Below are 18,103 nucleotides of genomic sequence, written 5' to 3'. Positions count from 1 at the left end.
AATTTAGTCATTTTTAAAGATTAATTTTGCATTCGAAACTAATAAAATGAATTACTTGTACATGATAAATAATTGAATTAATCAAAGTGTTATACAAAATGGCTTTGACTATATACAAAATATGTATTGCATACTGTATTTAGTAGAAGAATTTTAAAAAACAGAGATAGTAATTAGTAATAGACAATAAACTGTTGAATTGTTAATGACTTGCGATAGCACAACTGCACAAACGGATTAAAATGTTTTACCAACTATTTAATTAAAACGCAGTGTATTCGTTCATTAGCTTTTTACTCCATTCAGCTAGAGATTCATTAATAATCTCCCGGACAAATGGTTCAAAACACTTACCAATTGTAATCAATATAGGTAATGTTAGTACCATGACATTATAGTAGGGAATAAATGAATATATTAATATAGCACAGTCAATATAGATCCACCTATTATAAGATTTGGGAAAACCTTGATATTAATAGTCATACCTAATAGTGAGAGTGTGAGTTTATTGTTAATCAACAATCCTATATTTATCATGTATCACTTATTGTCTGATTGAGTACATTACACCTTAAATAACCTATTATCAAATTAGACATTTTTTTTCTTCATAATACTATGTAATTGTATTGTTTTCCTTTTGTTAAAGTTTTCTCAAACCTTATGTTTTAAACTTTCTTGAATTTTATTCTTGATTTTCCTTAAATTCGTTTACTCACTTTACTTACCCTTTTTCAAACTCTTTTAAATGATGGTTTTGTTATGCCCATTTCTGTATATCGTATGATTCCTTATGACAATTCATGTTAGCTGATCCAAATCATTTTGAGACTAAGGCTTTGTTGTTGTTGTCGACCTTGTCGTTGTATAATATTATGTAACTGTCTATTCACAAGGTAAATAGTAATCCATATACACTGGAGTGTATATATGATGAACAAAATATAACCTCTGAACGTATGTTGTATTTAAATGTATGGTGAAAGTGGCTACTCAAAGATAACGACAATCATGTAAGAAACAATTGTGATAAGTATTACATTACTGACGAGTTCCTAATCAATAGAAGCACGTATCAAATAATACACACTCGTAGCAAATTTGTAAATACCAAGCAAAGTCTAGTGAAAAATACTTGAATGAAGAGGCGAAGAGGTATAGCTTATGCAATTATTAAAACCTTAATAGTGTCGAGGCTGAATGTGCCTCTAAAAATGACCCCTACTGTTGCTGAATTGCTCGTCTATACTATACGAAATATATACTCGAACGCCCGGCTACATTACTCGTATAAAACAATAAAGCAATTATCAAACACTACAAAATTAGAAGAATTAGAACCACCCCTTTAAAATTTTCCTCCATGTCCAAATCTCCCAAACAACAAAACATTCAAAGAAGCCAAGTGCCCACCAACTGCAGCTGTCTCCAGCCCATCTCTCTCTCTCTCTCTCCTCTCCACCTTCTTCTATAAACCCACCTCCCTAACTTCACTCTTCTCACACCCTTTTCCTTTTCCCCCCTTTCTCTTTCTCTCTCCTCCAAATTCAAAATGTCAATCTTCTCTCTCCTCACTCTACTCCTCTTCATTTCAGCTTCATCAGCTGAACAAGCATTTCAAACCCTAAACTTAAACCCAGAAATCATAAACCCTAGAATTTCTCCCCCAAAATCACTCTCCTCCAACAAAAAATTCGAGGGTTCTTCCAATCTCGTCGACCTCAAATACCACATGGGTCCAGTTCTCTCCAATTCCCCCATTAACGTCTACATTATCTGGTATGGTAAGTGGGCCCCTTCTCAACAATCCCTCATCAGACTTTCTTCACTCTATTTCTTCCTCTTCTTCTCCTCCTTCCTCCGCCAAGACTCAAACGGTGTCGGATTGGTGGAAAACGGTGTCGCTTTACACCGATCAAACCGGAGCTAATGTCTCCAGAAACCTCCTAATCGCCGGAGAATACTCCGACCACAAGTATTCCCATGGAACCCATCTAACCAGACTATCTGTCCAGCAAGTCATAGCAAACGGCGTCAAAACGGCGCCGTTCCCAGTAGACCACAAGAACGGGATCTACCTCATATTAACTTCAGTAGATGTTACTATGCAAGATTTTTGCCGGGCAGTTTGTGGGTTTCACTACTTCACATTCCCATCTCTTGTCGGGTACACGCTCCCATACGCGTGGATTGGGAATTCGGGCAAGCAGTGCCCGGAGGTTTGCGCGTACCCGTTTGCTCTGCCCGGGTATATGAGTGGTGGCGGCTTGGCTGCGCTCAAGCCGCCGAACAATGACGTTGGAATTGATGGGATGATTAGTGTGATTGGGCATGAATTAGCGGAGTTGTCATCAAATCCGTTGATTAATGCGTGGTATGCCGGTGAAGATCCAACTGCTCCGACTGAGATCGGTGATCTTTGTGAAGGGTTGTATGGTACTGGTGGAGGTGGCGGGTATACGGGTCAAGTAATGAGAGATAGGAGTGGTAAGACGTTTAATATGTATGGGAAGAATGGAAGGAAGTTTTTGGTTCAGTGGATTTGGAGCCCTGTTTTGAAAGCTTGTGCTGGTCCAAATGCCATGGATTAATCATATATTCATATCTTATGAATTTATGATTATGATTAGGATATTATTATGGTGATTAGTTTTGTAGTATAAGATTTTTTGGGTTTTGAGTTAGGTGTTTTACTTTTTACCATGTATATTAGTGTTGTTATATGGTGAAATACTACTCGTATTTTTACTATGAAGATCATGTAATTTTAAGGATTGTCACTTTTCATAGTTGTCAAGTTGTTATACATGATACATATTATGGGGCTAAGTGATTCTATCACTTGAGAAGGTGCCTTGGATTGGAGCAATTGGCCAAAGATTGAACTCAATTCGTGGGATAACTTTTAAGACGGGACCATTGGAGGATTGGATTCGATTTGAAATTCTTGGGATTTTTAAGATGAGAGGATTGGGTTCGATTGTCAATGTTTTGGTATCGGGTGTTTACATGTATTCTTTAAAGATTTTAGTGTAAATAATGAATGTGTTTTAATTTTTGGAGACATTGTTGGATTTGCTACGAGTTTTTGTTAATGTTTAAGAAAAGAGTCACTAGAATCTATATTTAGAAAATTAAGTATGGGAAAAGGTAAGTAACAATGACACATAGTTACACACTAATACATTGTTATGAAACATGTCACACTCACACGTATCGGATTTGTACAACTAATGTCCAGGTAGAAGATTGAAGGAATGGTGGTAATTTAAGCAATTATATGCATTTATTGCTATGTTTATCTTCTTTGAATGTTCATGCTATTAAAGGTCATTTCCAATGGCTACTATATTCACAATATATGTACTCTATAAGTTAGTATAATGAATCTTAAAAGTGTTATCAGTTTAGTCAATTACTGAGTACACTTTCCATATTTAATAAAAGTAGTTAAAACACATTTATGGATGTGAAACTAGCCAAATTGCCTGTAAATGAAAGACTACACACAATGTGATTATACAATTTGACCAAATATTTTTCGTTAAATAGATCAACAATCTACTAGACAAATAGACAATGAGTTTCCCAGTTGTATGCGTGGAAGACTGGAAATTGGTGTGTTGTTAAAAGGATTAATTTGGACATATATATGGAAAGCAAGCAAGGACTCAAGGAGGCTAAGTTGGGTTGTGAGATTGATGAGGAAACACCGTTCTGTTTTTTGGACTAGAGTTTGAGCTAACTGATTTTGCTTTTTATTACAATCCTCATTCATTCATCCATCAACATAACGCAGAGAAGTCAAAGTCCATGCCAAATTATTGAAGGCAAAGTCCAACCCTACGTCAGCATATATGTGCGATTGTATTGACTTAAGGTCCAAGGATATTTGGCTTAAATTACATCAAAGCATTCACATATACAAGTACTTCTTTGGAAAAAACAAAAAATTTCTTTCCACCCCACATTAGTTTTTCCAATTTAATTAATCTTTAAGCTTATTTTTCCTGAATAATTATTACAGAGTAACTTTTTAGTCAAGTTGTAGAGCCTAAATGCATTTAACTTCGTTTTTTTTTTTGTTTTTTTTTTGGACAAGGAAAGAAAATCTAGAAAGGATCTGTTCACATTTACTGAACTGAACTAAATTGAATTGATTGAAGCTGAACAGAACTAAATAGAGTTGAAATGAATATTTTATAAGAAAAGAAAATTGAAAGCTGAACCAAACTAAACTAAACTGAAATTAAGCTAAATTGAACAAGTCTTAAAGGTATTTTAGAAGTTGAAAAGGATATTTAAAAACTCGTTAAAAGACAAAATAAAACCGAATCAACAAAGGCACAAAGCATTACAAGTCTTACAAGCTACAACCTTAGAAGAACTCTCCTTTGCCACTAAAAAAATTAGTCGCTTAATTAGCCTTTCAATGCTTCTAACGTAATAGTATACTTTGTAGTAAATCGTATTCTATCAATTTATTGTAAAGCAAATCTACTCGAATTTAGCAAAAGAGAAGACTATAGTAGCAAAGTGAAAATTACACTTACCAAACGAAAGGATACAAATGATAAAATTAGTTGAAATGTGATGATTAGTTTTCCAAACTTTATTCAATCGCTTTATGAAGATTGGACTTAACCTCTCATATCATGGACTAAAAGGGAGGGCACATAAATGACGGAGGAAACAGAACTTGGTAGCAGACAAATTGATTGTCCTTTGATTCCATGCTTTGTGATTTAGTGGCCTTAATATAATTGTTTTTTTTTCCTTACAAATTTCTTGTTAAGGGTCTGCAGCTCATTCATGGGACCCAAAAGAGATGAAACAGAAGCACCTCCCCAAGATATTTTTATCTTCCCTTGTAAGGCCATGCGATCCATGCAATTGACCCACAGTAGTCAATACTTTTTTTTTTCCCCCTCATTTTTCTATTAAGTAATAAGAAGTTATTTTATTAGATCGAAATCTTATACGGATTAATTCAACTTTAATAGCGAGAATTAATATCTCTAAGGTTGTTTAGGGGGAGAGTACAAAAATCTTAATTAATATGAAAACGACTCTTTAACTCCATAGGTTAAGGCCATATTATCTACTTTAACAAAAAAAAAAACAGAGTTACCCTTGAAAATTACAATTTAGTCTGACTACAAAATAGAAAAAAAAATAAAAAATAAAACCAATACTTTGTCCTACTATTGAATTTCTCCTTTTGATATTGATTTTTCTTGAGGAGAAGAAAGAGAAATAAATAATGAGATGGAATATACGAAGTATTTATCTAGTGAATAAAATGTATCTAGTAGCTTACAATTTTTTGTCATGCTAGCTAAATGAATTTTTGATTGAACACAATTTCTTATATTACTTCGTCAGTTTTAAACAATGTCAAATGCTTGTGCTAGACATTGCCTGGTTAAACAATGTCAAATGTGTTGTTGGTCTAAGATGAAGTGCCAAGTTTCCACATTTGTTAAAGTGTCAAATTCATCCCATTTTCATTTACATTTTATTAAGAGTTGTATTTGTAAGGTTAAAAAGTAGAGATAATATGTGGGGATCTGGGATCATGGTAGCCAAAATGAATTTGAAGCAATATGTTAGAGACAATACTGCCTTCAACCGCGGTGAATTTTGAATGCTTGAAGGCTTTGCTGACTCGATGTTTTTATTTAAGTGCCTCTGTTTGACTTTAGCCTACAATTCACATGCATCACTTTGACTAATGTTTGTGTTTTATATATAGGATCAAACATGATCACATTGTTAGAATTGCTTCTATACATTGTTTCTAACTAATTGATAGGATTTTATTAGTCAAAATTATGCATTGACATGTATACCGATCAAACTGTTGCGATTAGACACAAATAAAAACAAAGGGAGTACTAGAAAAGGCGAAGAAAGAAGTATAAAAATAAACCAAGGCAAGTGTCGATATATTGAACAAGGCATTGGGCCATTTAACCCATTAAAATAAAGAAGGTTGAGCCGTTTCTGTCAACCTTGACAAAGACGTAAGCAAAACAGGCCACTTGGCTGGGGTGGGCTAGTCGGCGCCCACGGGTGCACGAGCATCCACAGTACAAAAGATAGAGCCAGAGAAGTCTAGATCTCAAACCAAATAAAACAAATATTTTAGTTTAACTGACATATCTTCCAAGAACATTGCAGAACATACTTGCACTGTACTAGTTTAGGTGGTGCCACGTACTACTTATGCAGTGATTTTATGCCACGTGGTCTTTATGGCGGTGTAGTAGCTGCTTATATAATATGGGGGCAGTGAAGGTAGATCTTGTGATTGAAAAGAGAGACGAAAATAATTGAACAAGTACAACAAAAATAGGAAGAAATGGCAGATATAAAAGGATCATCAACTGCTGGTTGTAATGACAAGTGTGGTTGTCCTTCTCCTTGCCCTGGTGATAATACTTGCAGGTGATCTTACCCCCCTTTCCTAATTATGTCGCGCTTTCATCCTTTAGTGCTTGTTTAGTTGACATAAAAAGTATCGCGTTTTATGGTTGGACAGGTGCACAACATCAGGAGGAGATATGGATCACAAGATATGTTCATGCGGGGAGCATTGTGGGTGCAATCCGTGCACTTGTAGCAAGACGGAGGCGACGGGCACAGGCAAGGCTTCCTGCAGGTGTGGGAGCGGCTGCACTTGTTCAACATGCTCTGCTTGAGGAGAGGATGGAACAGTGATGTTGTTTGAAAGTGTTTTCATCAAGAGTCAACTTTTATGATGAGAGTAGAGTCTGTAGACTCTGTACTGTACCTTTTATATGAGCCTTGTATTATGTATCAGTTTGTTTGGGTATCTGAATAATAAAAGTTTCAGTTCAGAACTTCAACTTGGCAGGTTTATTTCACTGGCTGTGATTTTCATGAGAATTATGATTAGCATCACTTAATTCTGAATAAAATTGCATAATAAGATCATTTAAGAAATCTTCGATTCTGAATATATACAATGACTTGATCCCAAGACAATACTAGCATCCTTAACTTGGGATGCAGCTTATATCGCAGTCTTCTGTTTATATGGATATGTAAAGCTTCATTAGATGATTGATTTTATTCAGATTGAACAATTAAGAACAAGTAAAGATACAAGTACGATAAAATAAAGCAGAAACTATAAATAGCAGAACTGATACAACATTATCATATGTTATTAATTCTGATACAGGGAAATATATTTTTTTTTTAAAAAAAAAACAAAAATGTATGTTGGATTGTTGGTATGAAAAACTTTGTACATTGCAATATCCATTTGACTAATTACAAGCTGAGGTATGGTACCATGGACTTATGAGCTAACTACAGTACTATTTTTTCTTTTGCTGATGATTTAACTGAACAACAAAGCATAACTAATTATTATACAGATCTCTATCATAATTTAACCAACTTTTCACATATATCCAAGAGAAAATAACTTGATAACTTCTTACTCTATTTGGTATGTTATTGCATGCTCCTTCCAGGAGTCATCCTCAAGGTACCGCTCATGGAAGCAAACTTCTCCACTGTCCTTGACAAGCACAGCAGAAATGCTTCTGGTGCCATACCTTCCCTAAATATAAATATAGATGGTTTACATCATTTTCTCAAGAATTTAAGCAGAAATTGATAGATGGAGAGGAGCGAAGAATGGGAATCACCTTCGGAGAATTAAAGTCAATGAAAATGGAACTTAGTTGATACTCAAAATGGGGAGGGTAAATTCCTGGAAGTAAGCTTTTGTCTGCTTTTGTTGTATCCATCATCAGATTTTCGACCATTTCATTCACATGTACTTCACCTTCATCGTATGTGTCCATGAGCTCCTTAAAGTTATGGTGAAGTCGTAGAGCCTTACCACATTCCGGCAAAATAGAAAGTAAGAATTAAAGTGATAGAATCAAGAAACAACTTGTTTTGCTAGATATACAACAGAAAAAGGAAGGAAACAGAAAGAAACGAAGAATTAAGGGAGTATTAAAAAGGTTTTTGAGCGGTAATTAAGTTAAAAGAGGCAGATATACTTACTTTAGGCCAAGGTGAATCTAAACTGCTGTTGGTTAAAACATGAATGCCAGGTGAAACTTGCAAGGCAGATGGTTTATTTTCTTTTGGCCTGTTGGTCACGTACACCATGGTTTTGGAGTGAAGATCTGCCAGTATCAAGTTAAATCCATTATACTGGTCAGACTCTTGTATTATCTCATCAGCAAATTCAGCAGGATCTTTCTTACACTAATAAGAAACAAACTGAAAAGCGTCAGCTCAAGCTGAGAACAAAGTGTAAAATTAGTCACAGAAGCTGATGAAAATTCGTAAGAAAATGCCAACTACAAGACTTTGAATCGTCAATACTGGTCCATTTCAATAGCAAGAGACTGAAAGTCATTGAATCACAAATCATTGAGAGGGTCAAAGAACTCTACAGATAAGTTACTTACTAGCTGATATGTTGCTAATTAACAGATGGTGAACTGGCGAGATTCCTGGCAAAAACCATCATCTCAGATTGAGAAATTACTAAGAATGACATGGGATCCACTGATCCAGTGAAACAAGCCACTACCTCATAACAATACTTCTTCATTAGACATATATATGAATTTGAACTGCAGAAAGAGCCAAGGATTTTATGGTCAGGGAAGATGGAATGGTGTAGGGTATCTGTTATCATCTACATTCTGCGCAAATAACACATGTCTTAATTTATGCACACTTACAGGTACCCACAATTGCATCATCAACAAGATAGTATTAGCAATTCGAAAGGCCAATGTACCTCAAATCAGCAAGGTAAGATAATTTAGCTTCAAGGGACATTCTAGGTCTTTTGAGTATACATAATTCTAGCTTTATAAGCAAACTCATGTCTTGCACTCCCACACAATTGGGGTAACCAATAAATGTCACCAAAATTACTACAAAAGACAGCCACAAAATACAAATAAACCATCCTAGATCATTTTTTATTTAATCTTCCATTAGAATCAGTTTGTACTCCCTTGCTTTATACACATAATCAAATACTTCTGTGTATATCTTATTTCCTAGTCTTGTATGTAACACGTTTCTGCAAGTCAAATCAAGTTAGTTGATGACATTTTCCAAAACATTATCAAACATCACTCAAATTCAAGTCCAAAGAATCAAATTCCACCAAAAAGCATGAAAATATATAATCTAGGAATCAAATGATAAGTAATTAGTTCAAGTAAGTAGCAGAAGCAAAAAGTGACCCACCAAATAAAAAGAAGATTACCTTAAGAAAACGAACAGGCAAGTCACCTCTAGTCCTAGCAGAAGGAAGAGATTCGGTTTCTCTAAAATTAGTAAGAAAAGCTACTCTTCCATTTTTAGAACAAGCCAACCATGTCCCACCTCCAACCTCGTCTTTTCCGCCAATTATGTCTTCTCCTTCCCACCATCCTGCTGGTTTTGTTGGCCTTCCCCATAAATTAAAATTAAAATTAATTCAGATATACCCACTTCATATTTTGGCTCAAAAACAACAAATTAGGAGTATGAAGTTTTTAAAAATCAAACTTTCAGTAAACCCACTTCATAATTTTGCACAAATCTTCGATTTTTTTTTTTTTTGCGGGGAACACAAATCTTCGATATAAGAAAAGCAAGAAAAAAAAAATCAAACTTTTAGACATAACCAGCTTATAATATTGATTAGGACATCAAATTTAGGAGAAAGAAGTTCAAAAAACCATTTCATAATTTTGCTGAATACATCAAATTTAAGAGATAAAGGGTAAAAAAAAATAAAATTCAATTTTTATATGATCATAACCAGAATCAGGAAATTTTTAAGAGAGCAATTAATTAAGAAAAAAAGTCAAACTTTGTGCAAACCCAATTCACAATTTTGATCAACAAATCAATTAGGTTCCAATCAATTAAGAGAAAGAATTTTACCGAGAATGGTATTCGTCACGATTAAGGAGTAGAAGAAAAGGGTAGAGTGGATGAGCTTGCCATAGAAATACAGTGATGCACATCACCTTCCTTTTGTTTGCCTTTTAATCAACCTGATTTAAAACTGTAATTCGATTTTGTTGCTTCAACTCAATCGGTGAAGGGAGTTGCGACTTATTGTTTCGTGAATTTCTTGGATTGATGCTTTAGTTTGGCTGTTTTAATTACCGTGGATCAGGAATTGACTCATTGAGTGAGTGCATCGACACGTTTAAATGGCAATTTGCGAGGCGCATTAAACTACAACAGAAATGCCTAGTTAATCTTCTTCCCAAAAAAAAAAAATCTAGTTAGGACTGGTTCAAATTTACTTAATTTCAGTTCGGCTCCAATTAGTTCGGTTTAGTTCAATTCAGCTGCTAATTTCCCTCTCTCATAAAACATTCATTTCAGCTCAGTTCAGTTTAGATTCAGTTCAGCTCTAATCAATTCAGTTTAGTTCAGTTCAGTTTAGGTTCAGTTCAGTTCAAGTTAGTTCACCTCAGTTCAATAAATGTGAACAGACCCTTAATCTCGGTGATCTATTGAGCTTGCAGATTGACTGATCTTTATTAAAAAAAAATGTTTTAGGAAGAAATATTGGTTAAGTGCTTGAGGCTAAGTTTAGTTCACTTCCATTCATACGGAGTAGTTCTTATACCCAATAGAAAATATAAATTCATATCATCAATTCAAAATCATTATAGTGTGATTTTATATCTATGAAAATTACATAATTGGAAAATACACATAATACAAATAAAAATGAAGTTCATTATTTTTTTATATATAGATTAGCGCTCCTATAAGATCAAAGTTTAGTAAAAAATAAAAATAAATAATACAATTAGATTTGATTAGAATACATTACATGCACATAAAAAATGGAGTATTTTTTCATCACACATCCAATACATTGGAATAAAATATCAATTGTCTCCACTAAATTATTTATCATTTATTAATACACAAATTACCCTTCCTGCCTCTTATTATTTACTAGTAAGTCAATTAAATTACTTAAAGTTATGTATAGGTCAAAGTGTAATACTTGAAAGAAAAAATGAAGGGAGTAATTCACACCAAATCATGAAAAAAAGGGTTTTCTTAAGATCATATAAGAAAAATTAAAGTGAACTAAACATAGTCTAAGTAAAATTGAACAAATATTGGAAGCATAATGTTCATGCCTAAACTTGCAAATTAGAGTATGAATTTGAATACCGTGGGGTCTTTTTGGGGCCGAGCTTGGATCTTGAACTAAAATTGTGTTTTAAGGTTACTCAAACATAGGGCTAGGGTTTGTGATTTTGGAATTAGGGCAAGGCGGGCTCAGGTTAAAGATGTATACAACATCCGTTTGTTGTCAGTTTTTTTAAAAAGATATTATTTGCGAGACATAAAAATTTCATTTATTACAATTAAAAAGAAATTGAGGTAGTAATATAAATTGATAAATTGATGTTGCTTACTTAAAGAAAAAGACTCATGAAAAGATGGTTGACTTTTTCATTAAATTCAAAATTTAGTTATAATAACATTTTAATTGTTCTATGAAAATCAAATCAAAACTTCATTTTCACAATCTATCTAGGAAAAATAGAAATAAAAACCAAAGTACAAAGGGAGTTTCTTTATTTTTTTATTTTTACTTTTAACCTCTACTAAAGATCATAAGCTCATCTTCATTAGGATCAAATTCATCAAAATATTTTGGACTACATTCTCTAAAAAAAAAAAAACACATAAATATCTGACCTCACAAAAAGTGTATGTCACGTGTAAGTTGAACCACACGAACTAAGAGTAAAGCCATTGGTTGCCCTTTTGTAGTGGGCATGAGGAGAGAGAAAATGAAATAATATTTAAAAAATAAAATTTCATCAATTTTGGAGAGAGAAATGCCATGACCAAGTCATGGCCATGACCTTTGGCAAAAGGTGGGCAAAGAATTTGAGTCCGTCACTTGTCCATCTATAATTGGCTGATAGTATTTATATTTTATTTTCTCTGTACAAGTATAATAAAGAAATTATTTATAAGTAGGGCAAGTAGTGGGCAACCAATGAGAGTGTATGGTCATAGGTGGGTATGAGAATTGAGCATAAATGAGATGGAAGAGAGAGATATGTATTAAATATTTGATGACCACCATTGGCTTGGGCAACCAATGGCTGTACTCTAAGTTAGGTGTTTTTCACGTGACTAGCCTGCTCCCCTATTCCTCCCAAAAAATAAAAAAAAAAAGGAAAAAAAAGAAAATAAGAGGAGAGAGAAAAATAGAAAGGGGGGTCTCACACACACAACCAACACCTAACACAGCAGCAGAAGAAAACCCAACTCTTCTTTTCTTTCCCCAAAAAAATTTAAAAAAAAAAAACAAAAAAAGAAAAAGAAAAAAAATGGGTAAGATAGTGGAGAAGAAGAAGAAAGGTCGACCATCTCTGTTAGATCTTCAAAAACGTTCCTTAAAACAACAACAAGAGCAACAACAACAACAACAATCTCAACAAAAAATTCGGAATCATAAAATTAATAAAATCCCCAATTCCAAAATCACAAACCCTAGCCCTAATTCCAATTCCTCCGCCGGAATTCGCCGATCCACTCGCCGGAACCCTAACCCTAATTCCGACCTCGACGAGGATACTCCTTCTGCTACTAAGAAGCAATTGAAGCTTGCTAATTTGAAATTGCCGAAGAATGAAGATGATGATGAGGAAGAAGATGATGAGGAGGTTCTGGGTAAGGGTAACTCTGACGAGGAGAGAGAAAATTCGGGTTCGGAATCTTGCCCGGATGATGGTGCTTCCTCGGGCTCCAATCTTAAGAAGCGCAAAATTGATTCAATTTCTCATGGATCTGGAGTTGAGGAGATTAAGGTTTATAATTTATTTTTTAATTTTTAAAATTTTTATATTGATTTGGGATTATTGTTGGAGAAATTGAAATACTGACATTTATTTTTGTAGTTGATAAAAGCGCGGGTTTTTTTTAGTAAGCATTGATTTTTGGTTTAATTTGTGTTAATTTTTGAAAAATCGTTACTACTACTTCTTCCTTGAATTTCGCGCATTTTAATTTCAAGTGAGGGTGACGCACTTTGACTCAGTCTCTCTCTTTTCTTGGTGTAAGAATTGTGTAATTTGTTATCTTTTTGGCTGCTGATTTCTTTTTTTTTTTTGGGTTTCTGTAAATTGGGTATTTTTTTTTAATTAATTAATTTTTGCTAAATTAAAGGGAAAATTATTTGTTGTTGATTGTGGGCATTAAATGATAAGACTGTCATCTCAACAAAAAGTTCAATTTTGTCTTTACTTTAAAAATATTTCCTTTTTCAAAAAATAAAAATAAAAATAATGGTTGGAGTACTATGTTACTATGCAAGTTTTATAACTGTCGCTTTGCTTGAGTATTTTTGCTTTATTATTGTGGATAATATATAATGCTGACTGATATGGGGTTTGTTTTTGCAGAGTGAAAAGCACAGCAGTGCTGTTGTAACAACAAAGCAGGAGAGCACTCAACAAGGTTTCTGTCTGTTTTATGTATCATCTTAAGTGAATTGTTAGAATTGTGATTGTTTTGATCATCTCGTGCTGAATGTCGATTTCGATGATGTTTGCAGAATCTAAGGTCGATGATGGACCGATGACGCCTTTGCCTGATAAAAGTCTGTTGCTTTTTATTCTTGATAGACTTCAAAAGTATGACCTTTTTAGCTAAATGGAGTTTTAATCTCGCTTTTTAGTGATTTGGCTTTTTGAATTGTGTACTGAGTATATACTTAGAGGATGGGTATTTTTCTATGACCAGGAAGGATACTTATGGAGTTTTTGCAGATCCCGTGGACCCGGAAGAGGTGAATTGAAAGTAGTGATGATATTAAAATCTTTATGGAAGTTGTTGCCAGTTTGATTCTTGTTTAAATCTGTTCTCTGTTTTTGTGGGGTGCAGCTTCCAGACTACCATGAAGTTATTGAGAACCCAATGGATTTTAGTACTGTAAGGAAGAAACTTGCCAGTGGTGCTTATTCTAGCCTGGAACAATTTGAGGTTTGTTTTTGTCTCAGCTTTCTTCTTTATTTCTTACTGCATCATATTGGGGAGAGTTATGGTTGGTAGTTGTAGGGCTTACTCTGCTCAGCTTTTGATCTTTATGTGTGTGAATATTGCCAACTATCTAGTACAATCCTACATAGTAGGGATTTTTTTAAAAAGCCCATTTCATCTTCTTGGTTGGTGCTTTCACTGATTATCTAAGGTGAGTTGTAATTAGTAATTGAGACTCTGTGACCATGATCATGGTTATATTATAACTGGATGAAGAGCCATGGGCCTTTGGTATAGCAGTCTATATATGAGAATGAAGTCCCCTGATAGCTATAGAATTTTCATCGCCAGCTTTCAGCTTGCCTTGTGAATGCAGTGTTGGAAGGAAATGGAGCATATTTGTCAGTAGTTCCTTTCTGTGTTTAGAGGCTTTGCTAAGCTCTCTTTTGCATTAAGTGTCATTTACATGATTTTCTTTTTGTCAGTGGAGGTCCTCCTCAGAATCTTTTTAGATTCAAACTTCCAATTGTTTTGGAGGTTCTCTTTGAAACTCAGGAGTTTGATATCTAGATTTTTACAGGGAATTTTGCTTACCATGCGACTCTGACTCAATTTGTCCATTGCTGTCCATCATAGTTTCATCTATAGTTATGCTGCATGTATTTTGTTAATTTCTCACCCAGTTTTCCTTGATGCTTAATAGAGACATGAACTTCAAGTTCTGAGTCTTCTGACCTATGTGATTTCTTCTTGTCTTCTTAATTTTTTACTGTGTCTGTGCATAAAAGCCTGGAAGACTATAATAGAGTTGAGTTATTAAAAGTAAATATTGTTATATTATTTTTAAAAATAAGGGACAAAGATGCAATCCAAGATCTGCAGAACTATGACACGTTCAACATTATGCACTTAAATGTTATTTTATGGTTAGGTATTAATATCTCACATGACTACTATAGGTGTCTGTTGTGTTCACTGATTTCCTCAAAAAATGTGTGATACTGTATTGGTGTTGAAAACTTGTTTTTCTTTACTTTTGTTTTGGGTTGGGTTGTTGGGGGGGGGGGGGGGAGTGGTGGTGTTGGCTGGTTTGGCAGTCTAGATCTCTGTGTAGTGTTACAGCCATGTGTTTGAATGATTTATGTAACCGATTATTACTATATCTCATGCCTCCAATTTACATCCTTTTGACCTTCCCTTGTTATGCAGAAAGATGTTTTCTTGATTTGTTCCAATGCAATGCAATACAATGCTCCGGATACTATCTACTTTCGACAGGTAAAAAGACTTGCTTTTATAAAAAAATTTTGTATGCTATGTATGCCTTTCTTTTTAATATTGCTTTTCTTACCAGGCACGGTCTATACAAGAGTTGGCTGTAAAAAATTTTGATAATCTAAGGGCAGATAGTGATAATAATGAACCAGAACCAGAACCCAAGGTTGTAAGAAGGGGAAGACCGCCAACAAAGAATTTGAAGAGACCTCCAGGTAGACCTCCATTAGAGAGGGCTAGCTCTGACTTCTCCGAGGCAACTCTTGCTACTGCTGGGGGAAATTCTAATCGATCCAATAATGAGGTGAGGAAGGCATCTCATTCAGATAAGTATGGATCAACTGATACTTTTGCACGATCCTTGTATGGTTCTCGTGTTGGTGAGACTTACATTGGCTGGTCTGCTGAGAGATATGATAGAGCTGATGACATGTTAGGTAAGCATTCATCATGCTTATGGGCTCCCCTGAACCATTCAGTGTGTCTATATCTTGTGCTTTTCTTGTTACTCAGGAATTTTGATGTTCTACCTGTAATTTTGCTAGGGTCTGCTTCAAGGGGGATTTTAATGAAGCATGGAAAAAAACATATTGTGCTTGATGAAACTAGACGCAATACATACAATTCCTACTCCCTAACTTGCGGACAGGAACCATCAGTATTAACAACCTTCGATAAAGAGAGAAAGCAGCTAATTGCTGTAAGTATTCATCACTTGAACTGATAAGGATTGTGAGTGTTGAATGCCTTGTTAGACATGAAGCCATTTTCTTTGCATTTAATTTAATATGCTTGAGTATGGTTTGAGTTGTTACTTGGCACGGTAGCACAGTATCAGGGTGTGATCGAAAATATCGTAATCCAGAAGGTTTAGAATTGGACATTGACTTATTGGCATGGTCATTATAATAAAGCTTTGATTGTGGTTTTAGTTTTTACTCGGCAAGCTTCAGAATGATATCAGGCTGTCGGCCAAAGCATCGTATCTTAGTTAGAATTGAATACCAACTTATTGGCATGGTCCATATAATAAAGCTTGAGTGTGGTTTTACTTTTTACTTGGCAATGCTCAGCATGATATTCGGCTGTTGGCTAAAACATCGTAATCTAGAAGATTTAGAAGTGGATGGTGACATATTGGCATGGTCAAATAATTACCTTTTTTTTTTTTTTTTTTTTTTTTTTTTTTTTTTTTTAATTATCCTTGTAGAAGGTAATTGAGTTGGTATGGCCGCATGGGTGTGAATTTTTTGGGTTGGTATGGGTGTTATTTTTTTAGGCCTCTTTGTGAAATTCATGTATCCTGTGAGTGTTGATCTCACCTTATATATCTAGATGACGCGCACTAGGGTATTAGATTTTTCTGTCTTTCATCCTCTGTGGTCCGATTAATGGTATATGCATGAAAGAAATGCAATATCCTTGAATTGCTGTTAGTCCCAAATTGAAAGTTTGGACGCTTCTTTCTTCTGCTCTCTGACTTTGTTTTTTTCTATGTTTCTCAGGTGGGGCTTCATACAGAGTATGGTTATGCGAGAAGTTTGGCACGGTTTGCTGCTAAAATTGGACCTGTTGCGTGGAAAGTCGCTTCAAAGAAGATTGAGAGATGCTTACCTGCTGCTGTCAAGTTTGGCCCAGGATGGGTAGGAGAAAATGAAGCTCCTGCAGAAAGGCCGATGCAGCAACAGTCACCTGCTTCTGTTGGTCAACAAAACCCACCATCCTCGTTGCCTGCACCTACAGATACAACTTCTACTCCTACTCAAGGTGTAGCAGATTCAAGTGGTGATGGATCAGCGCAAAAGCCACAAGGAGAGCAATTGTCTGAGATGCATAAAGTGTGTAATAAATCAAACTTAAACGAGGAGTCTAGCAAAGCCCTTTCTCCTCCAGCTGTTGGCAATGATGCTACTCCAGTTACTTCTTCCAAAGTGTCCAGCACTGGTGCTGAGCCCAACTTGATCGCACCTGAAGCTAGTGCAAGTTCACCATTGACTACAATGGTCAGCATATTAAATAATGGCACTGGTTCCAGGAAACCCGGAAATCCACACCCCATTAATCAAACTTCAACTTTGCAATCCTGTATTAACGGGGTTAATGGTAGTTATGGGCTTAATTTTGCAGCCCAGATGGGGAAAATGATTGGGGCAGCAAGGCCTGCAATGTTCAATCTTCAGTCCAATGCATCAATTGTGACTGTGTCCAGAACTGAGACACAGAGTCCTCGGCCTCAGACCATTGATAATAATGGTTTTGGAGAAGCTAAGTTGTTGGAAAACTCTAGTACAATAAAACCTATTGAAGGTTTACCGAACGTGGGGTCCAATCCAAAAGTTGGTTCCACTCCGCCTGACTTGAATGTTGGATTTCAGTCGCCAAAATCTCCAGTTTCTGGGAAGGCTGATTCAGTGCAGCCAGATTTGGCATTGCAGCTCTAGTCTTCAGGTAATTTTTCCCCTTTCATTACTTTAACGCCGGTGAACGGGTTTCAGATTGTTGCACCCAATGAGTAGAGTAGAGAGAGCGAGTGTCTCTCCTCTTTATGGGGCGATTGAGTTGAAGCCGTATCTAACTGTATTCTTAGTTGAGTAGTTCGTGTACAGATTTGCGTATGGAAATTCTTAGGTTAGCAAGTGATGAGGCGTCTCATGTAACATTAATTGGAAGCTGTGTTGTAGACTAGAATTTATTTATGTGCAAGATCATATAAATGTCATACATAAAAATTGTTGCTCAAATTGATAATAACATAGTTGAGTTTGTTAAGTCTTGAATATGTGTC

General features: G+C 35.2%; 4 protein-coding genes across 4 annotated transcripts; 3 read left to right on the top strand and 1 right to left on the bottom strand.

Annotated features, from left to right (window-relative positions):
* The first annotated feature begins 1,359 nt into the window (after window positions 1-1,359).
* Window positions 1,360-3,084, top strand: LOC110681794 (protein EXORDIUM-like 5). Its single transcript, XM_021857921.1, is given in 2 exon segments — window positions 1,360-1,818; window positions 1,820-3,084. Coding segments are annotated over 2 exon segments (1,038 nt in total). The 5' UTR covers window positions 1,360-1,555; the 3' UTR covers window positions 2,595-3,084.
* A 3,209-nt stretch (window positions 3,085-6,293) lies between these two features.
* On the top strand, window positions 6,294-6,888 carry LOC110737876 (metallothionein-like protein 4B). The gene is made up of 2 exons (XM_021918229.1): window positions 6,294-6,453; window positions 6,548-6,888. The coding sequence occupies exons 1-2, from the start codon at window positions 6,368-6,370 to the stop codon at window positions 6,705-6,707; spliced, it is 246 nt and encodes an 81-aa protein (XP_021773921.1). The 5' UTR covers window positions 6,294-6,367; the 3' UTR covers window positions 6,708-6,888.
* Window positions 6,889-7,162: 274 nt separating this feature from the next.
* LOC110681787 (transport and Golgi organization 2 homolog) lies at window positions 7,163-10,322 on the bottom strand. Its single transcript, XM_021857915.1, has 5 exons — window positions 9,952-10,322; window positions 9,287-9,470; window positions 8,056-8,262; window positions 7,689-7,880; window positions 7,163-7,600 (listed from the first exon to the last, which is right to left on the bottom strand). Exons 1-5 carry the CDS (start codon window positions 10,032-10,034, stop codon window positions 7,475-7,477), a joined length of 792 nt encoding a protein of 263 aa, XP_021713607.1. The 5' UTR covers window positions 10,035-10,322; the 3' UTR covers window positions 7,163-7,474.
* A 1,653-nt stretch (window positions 10,323-11,975) lies between these two features.
* On the top strand, window positions 11,976-18,095 carry LOC110681760. The gene is made up of 9 exons (XM_021857888.1): window positions 11,976-12,872; window positions 13,467-13,521; window positions 13,619-13,697; window positions 13,807-13,852; window positions 13,948-14,046; window positions 15,253-15,321; window positions 15,398-15,755; window positions 15,864-16,018; window positions 16,824-18,095. The coding sequence occupies exons 1-9, from the start codon at window positions 12,099-12,101 to the stop codon at window positions 17,757-17,759; spliced, it is 2,571 nt and encodes an 856-aa protein (XP_021713580.1). The 5' UTR covers window positions 11,976-12,098; the 3' UTR covers window positions 17,760-18,095.
* The last annotated feature ends 8 nt before the right edge of the window (window positions 18,096-18,103 follow it).

The sequence above is a fragment of the Chenopodium quinoa genome, unplaced genomic scaffold (genome assembly GCF_001683475.1).
Source record: "Chenopodium quinoa cultivar QQ74 unplaced genomic scaffold, ASM168347v1, whole genome shotgun sequence".
In the NCBI taxonomy this organism is placed as follows: Eukaryota; Viridiplantae; Streptophyta; class Magnoliopsida; order Caryophyllales; family Amaranthaceae; genus Chenopodium; species Chenopodium quinoa.
The sequence above is the reverse complement of the archived record's forward strand: the minus strand, read 5'-3'. Positions and strand labels throughout refer to the sequence as shown.

Bases quoted from the DNA above. Each gene is read 5' to 3' on its own strand.
- LOC110737876 (XM_021918229.1), top strand. From the start codon at position 6,368: ATGGCAGATATAAAAGGATCATCAACTGCTGGTTGTAATGACAAGTGT. The intron at 6,454-6,547 runs GTGATCTTACCC...ATGGTTGGACAG, and splicing joins CCTGGTGATAATACTTGCAG to GTGCACAACATCAGGAGGAG.
- LOC110681787 (XM_021857915.1), bottom strand. From the start codon at position 10,034: ATGTGCATCACTGTATTTCTATGGCAAGCTCATCCACTCTACCCTTTT. The intron at 9,471-9,951 runs GTAAAATTCTTT...TTTATGGGGAAG, and splicing joins CGTGACGAATACCATTCTCG to GCCAACAAAACCAGCAGGAT. The intron at 7,881-8,055 runs GTAAGTATATCT...GAATGTGGTAAG, and splicing joins TAGATTCACCTTGGCCTAAA to GCTCTACGACTTCACCATAA.
- LOC110681760 (XM_021857888.1), top strand. From the start codon at position 12,099: ATGAGATGGAAGAGAGAGATATGTATTAAATATTTGATGACCACCATT. The intron at 13,853-13,947 runs GTGAATTGAAAG...TGTGGGGTGCAG, and splicing joins ATCCCGTGGACCCGGAAGAG to CTTCCAGACTACCATGAAGT. The intron at 15,322-15,397 runs GTAAAAAGACTT...TTTTCTTACCAG, and splicing joins ATACTATCTACTTTCGACAG to GCACGGTCTATACAAGAGTT.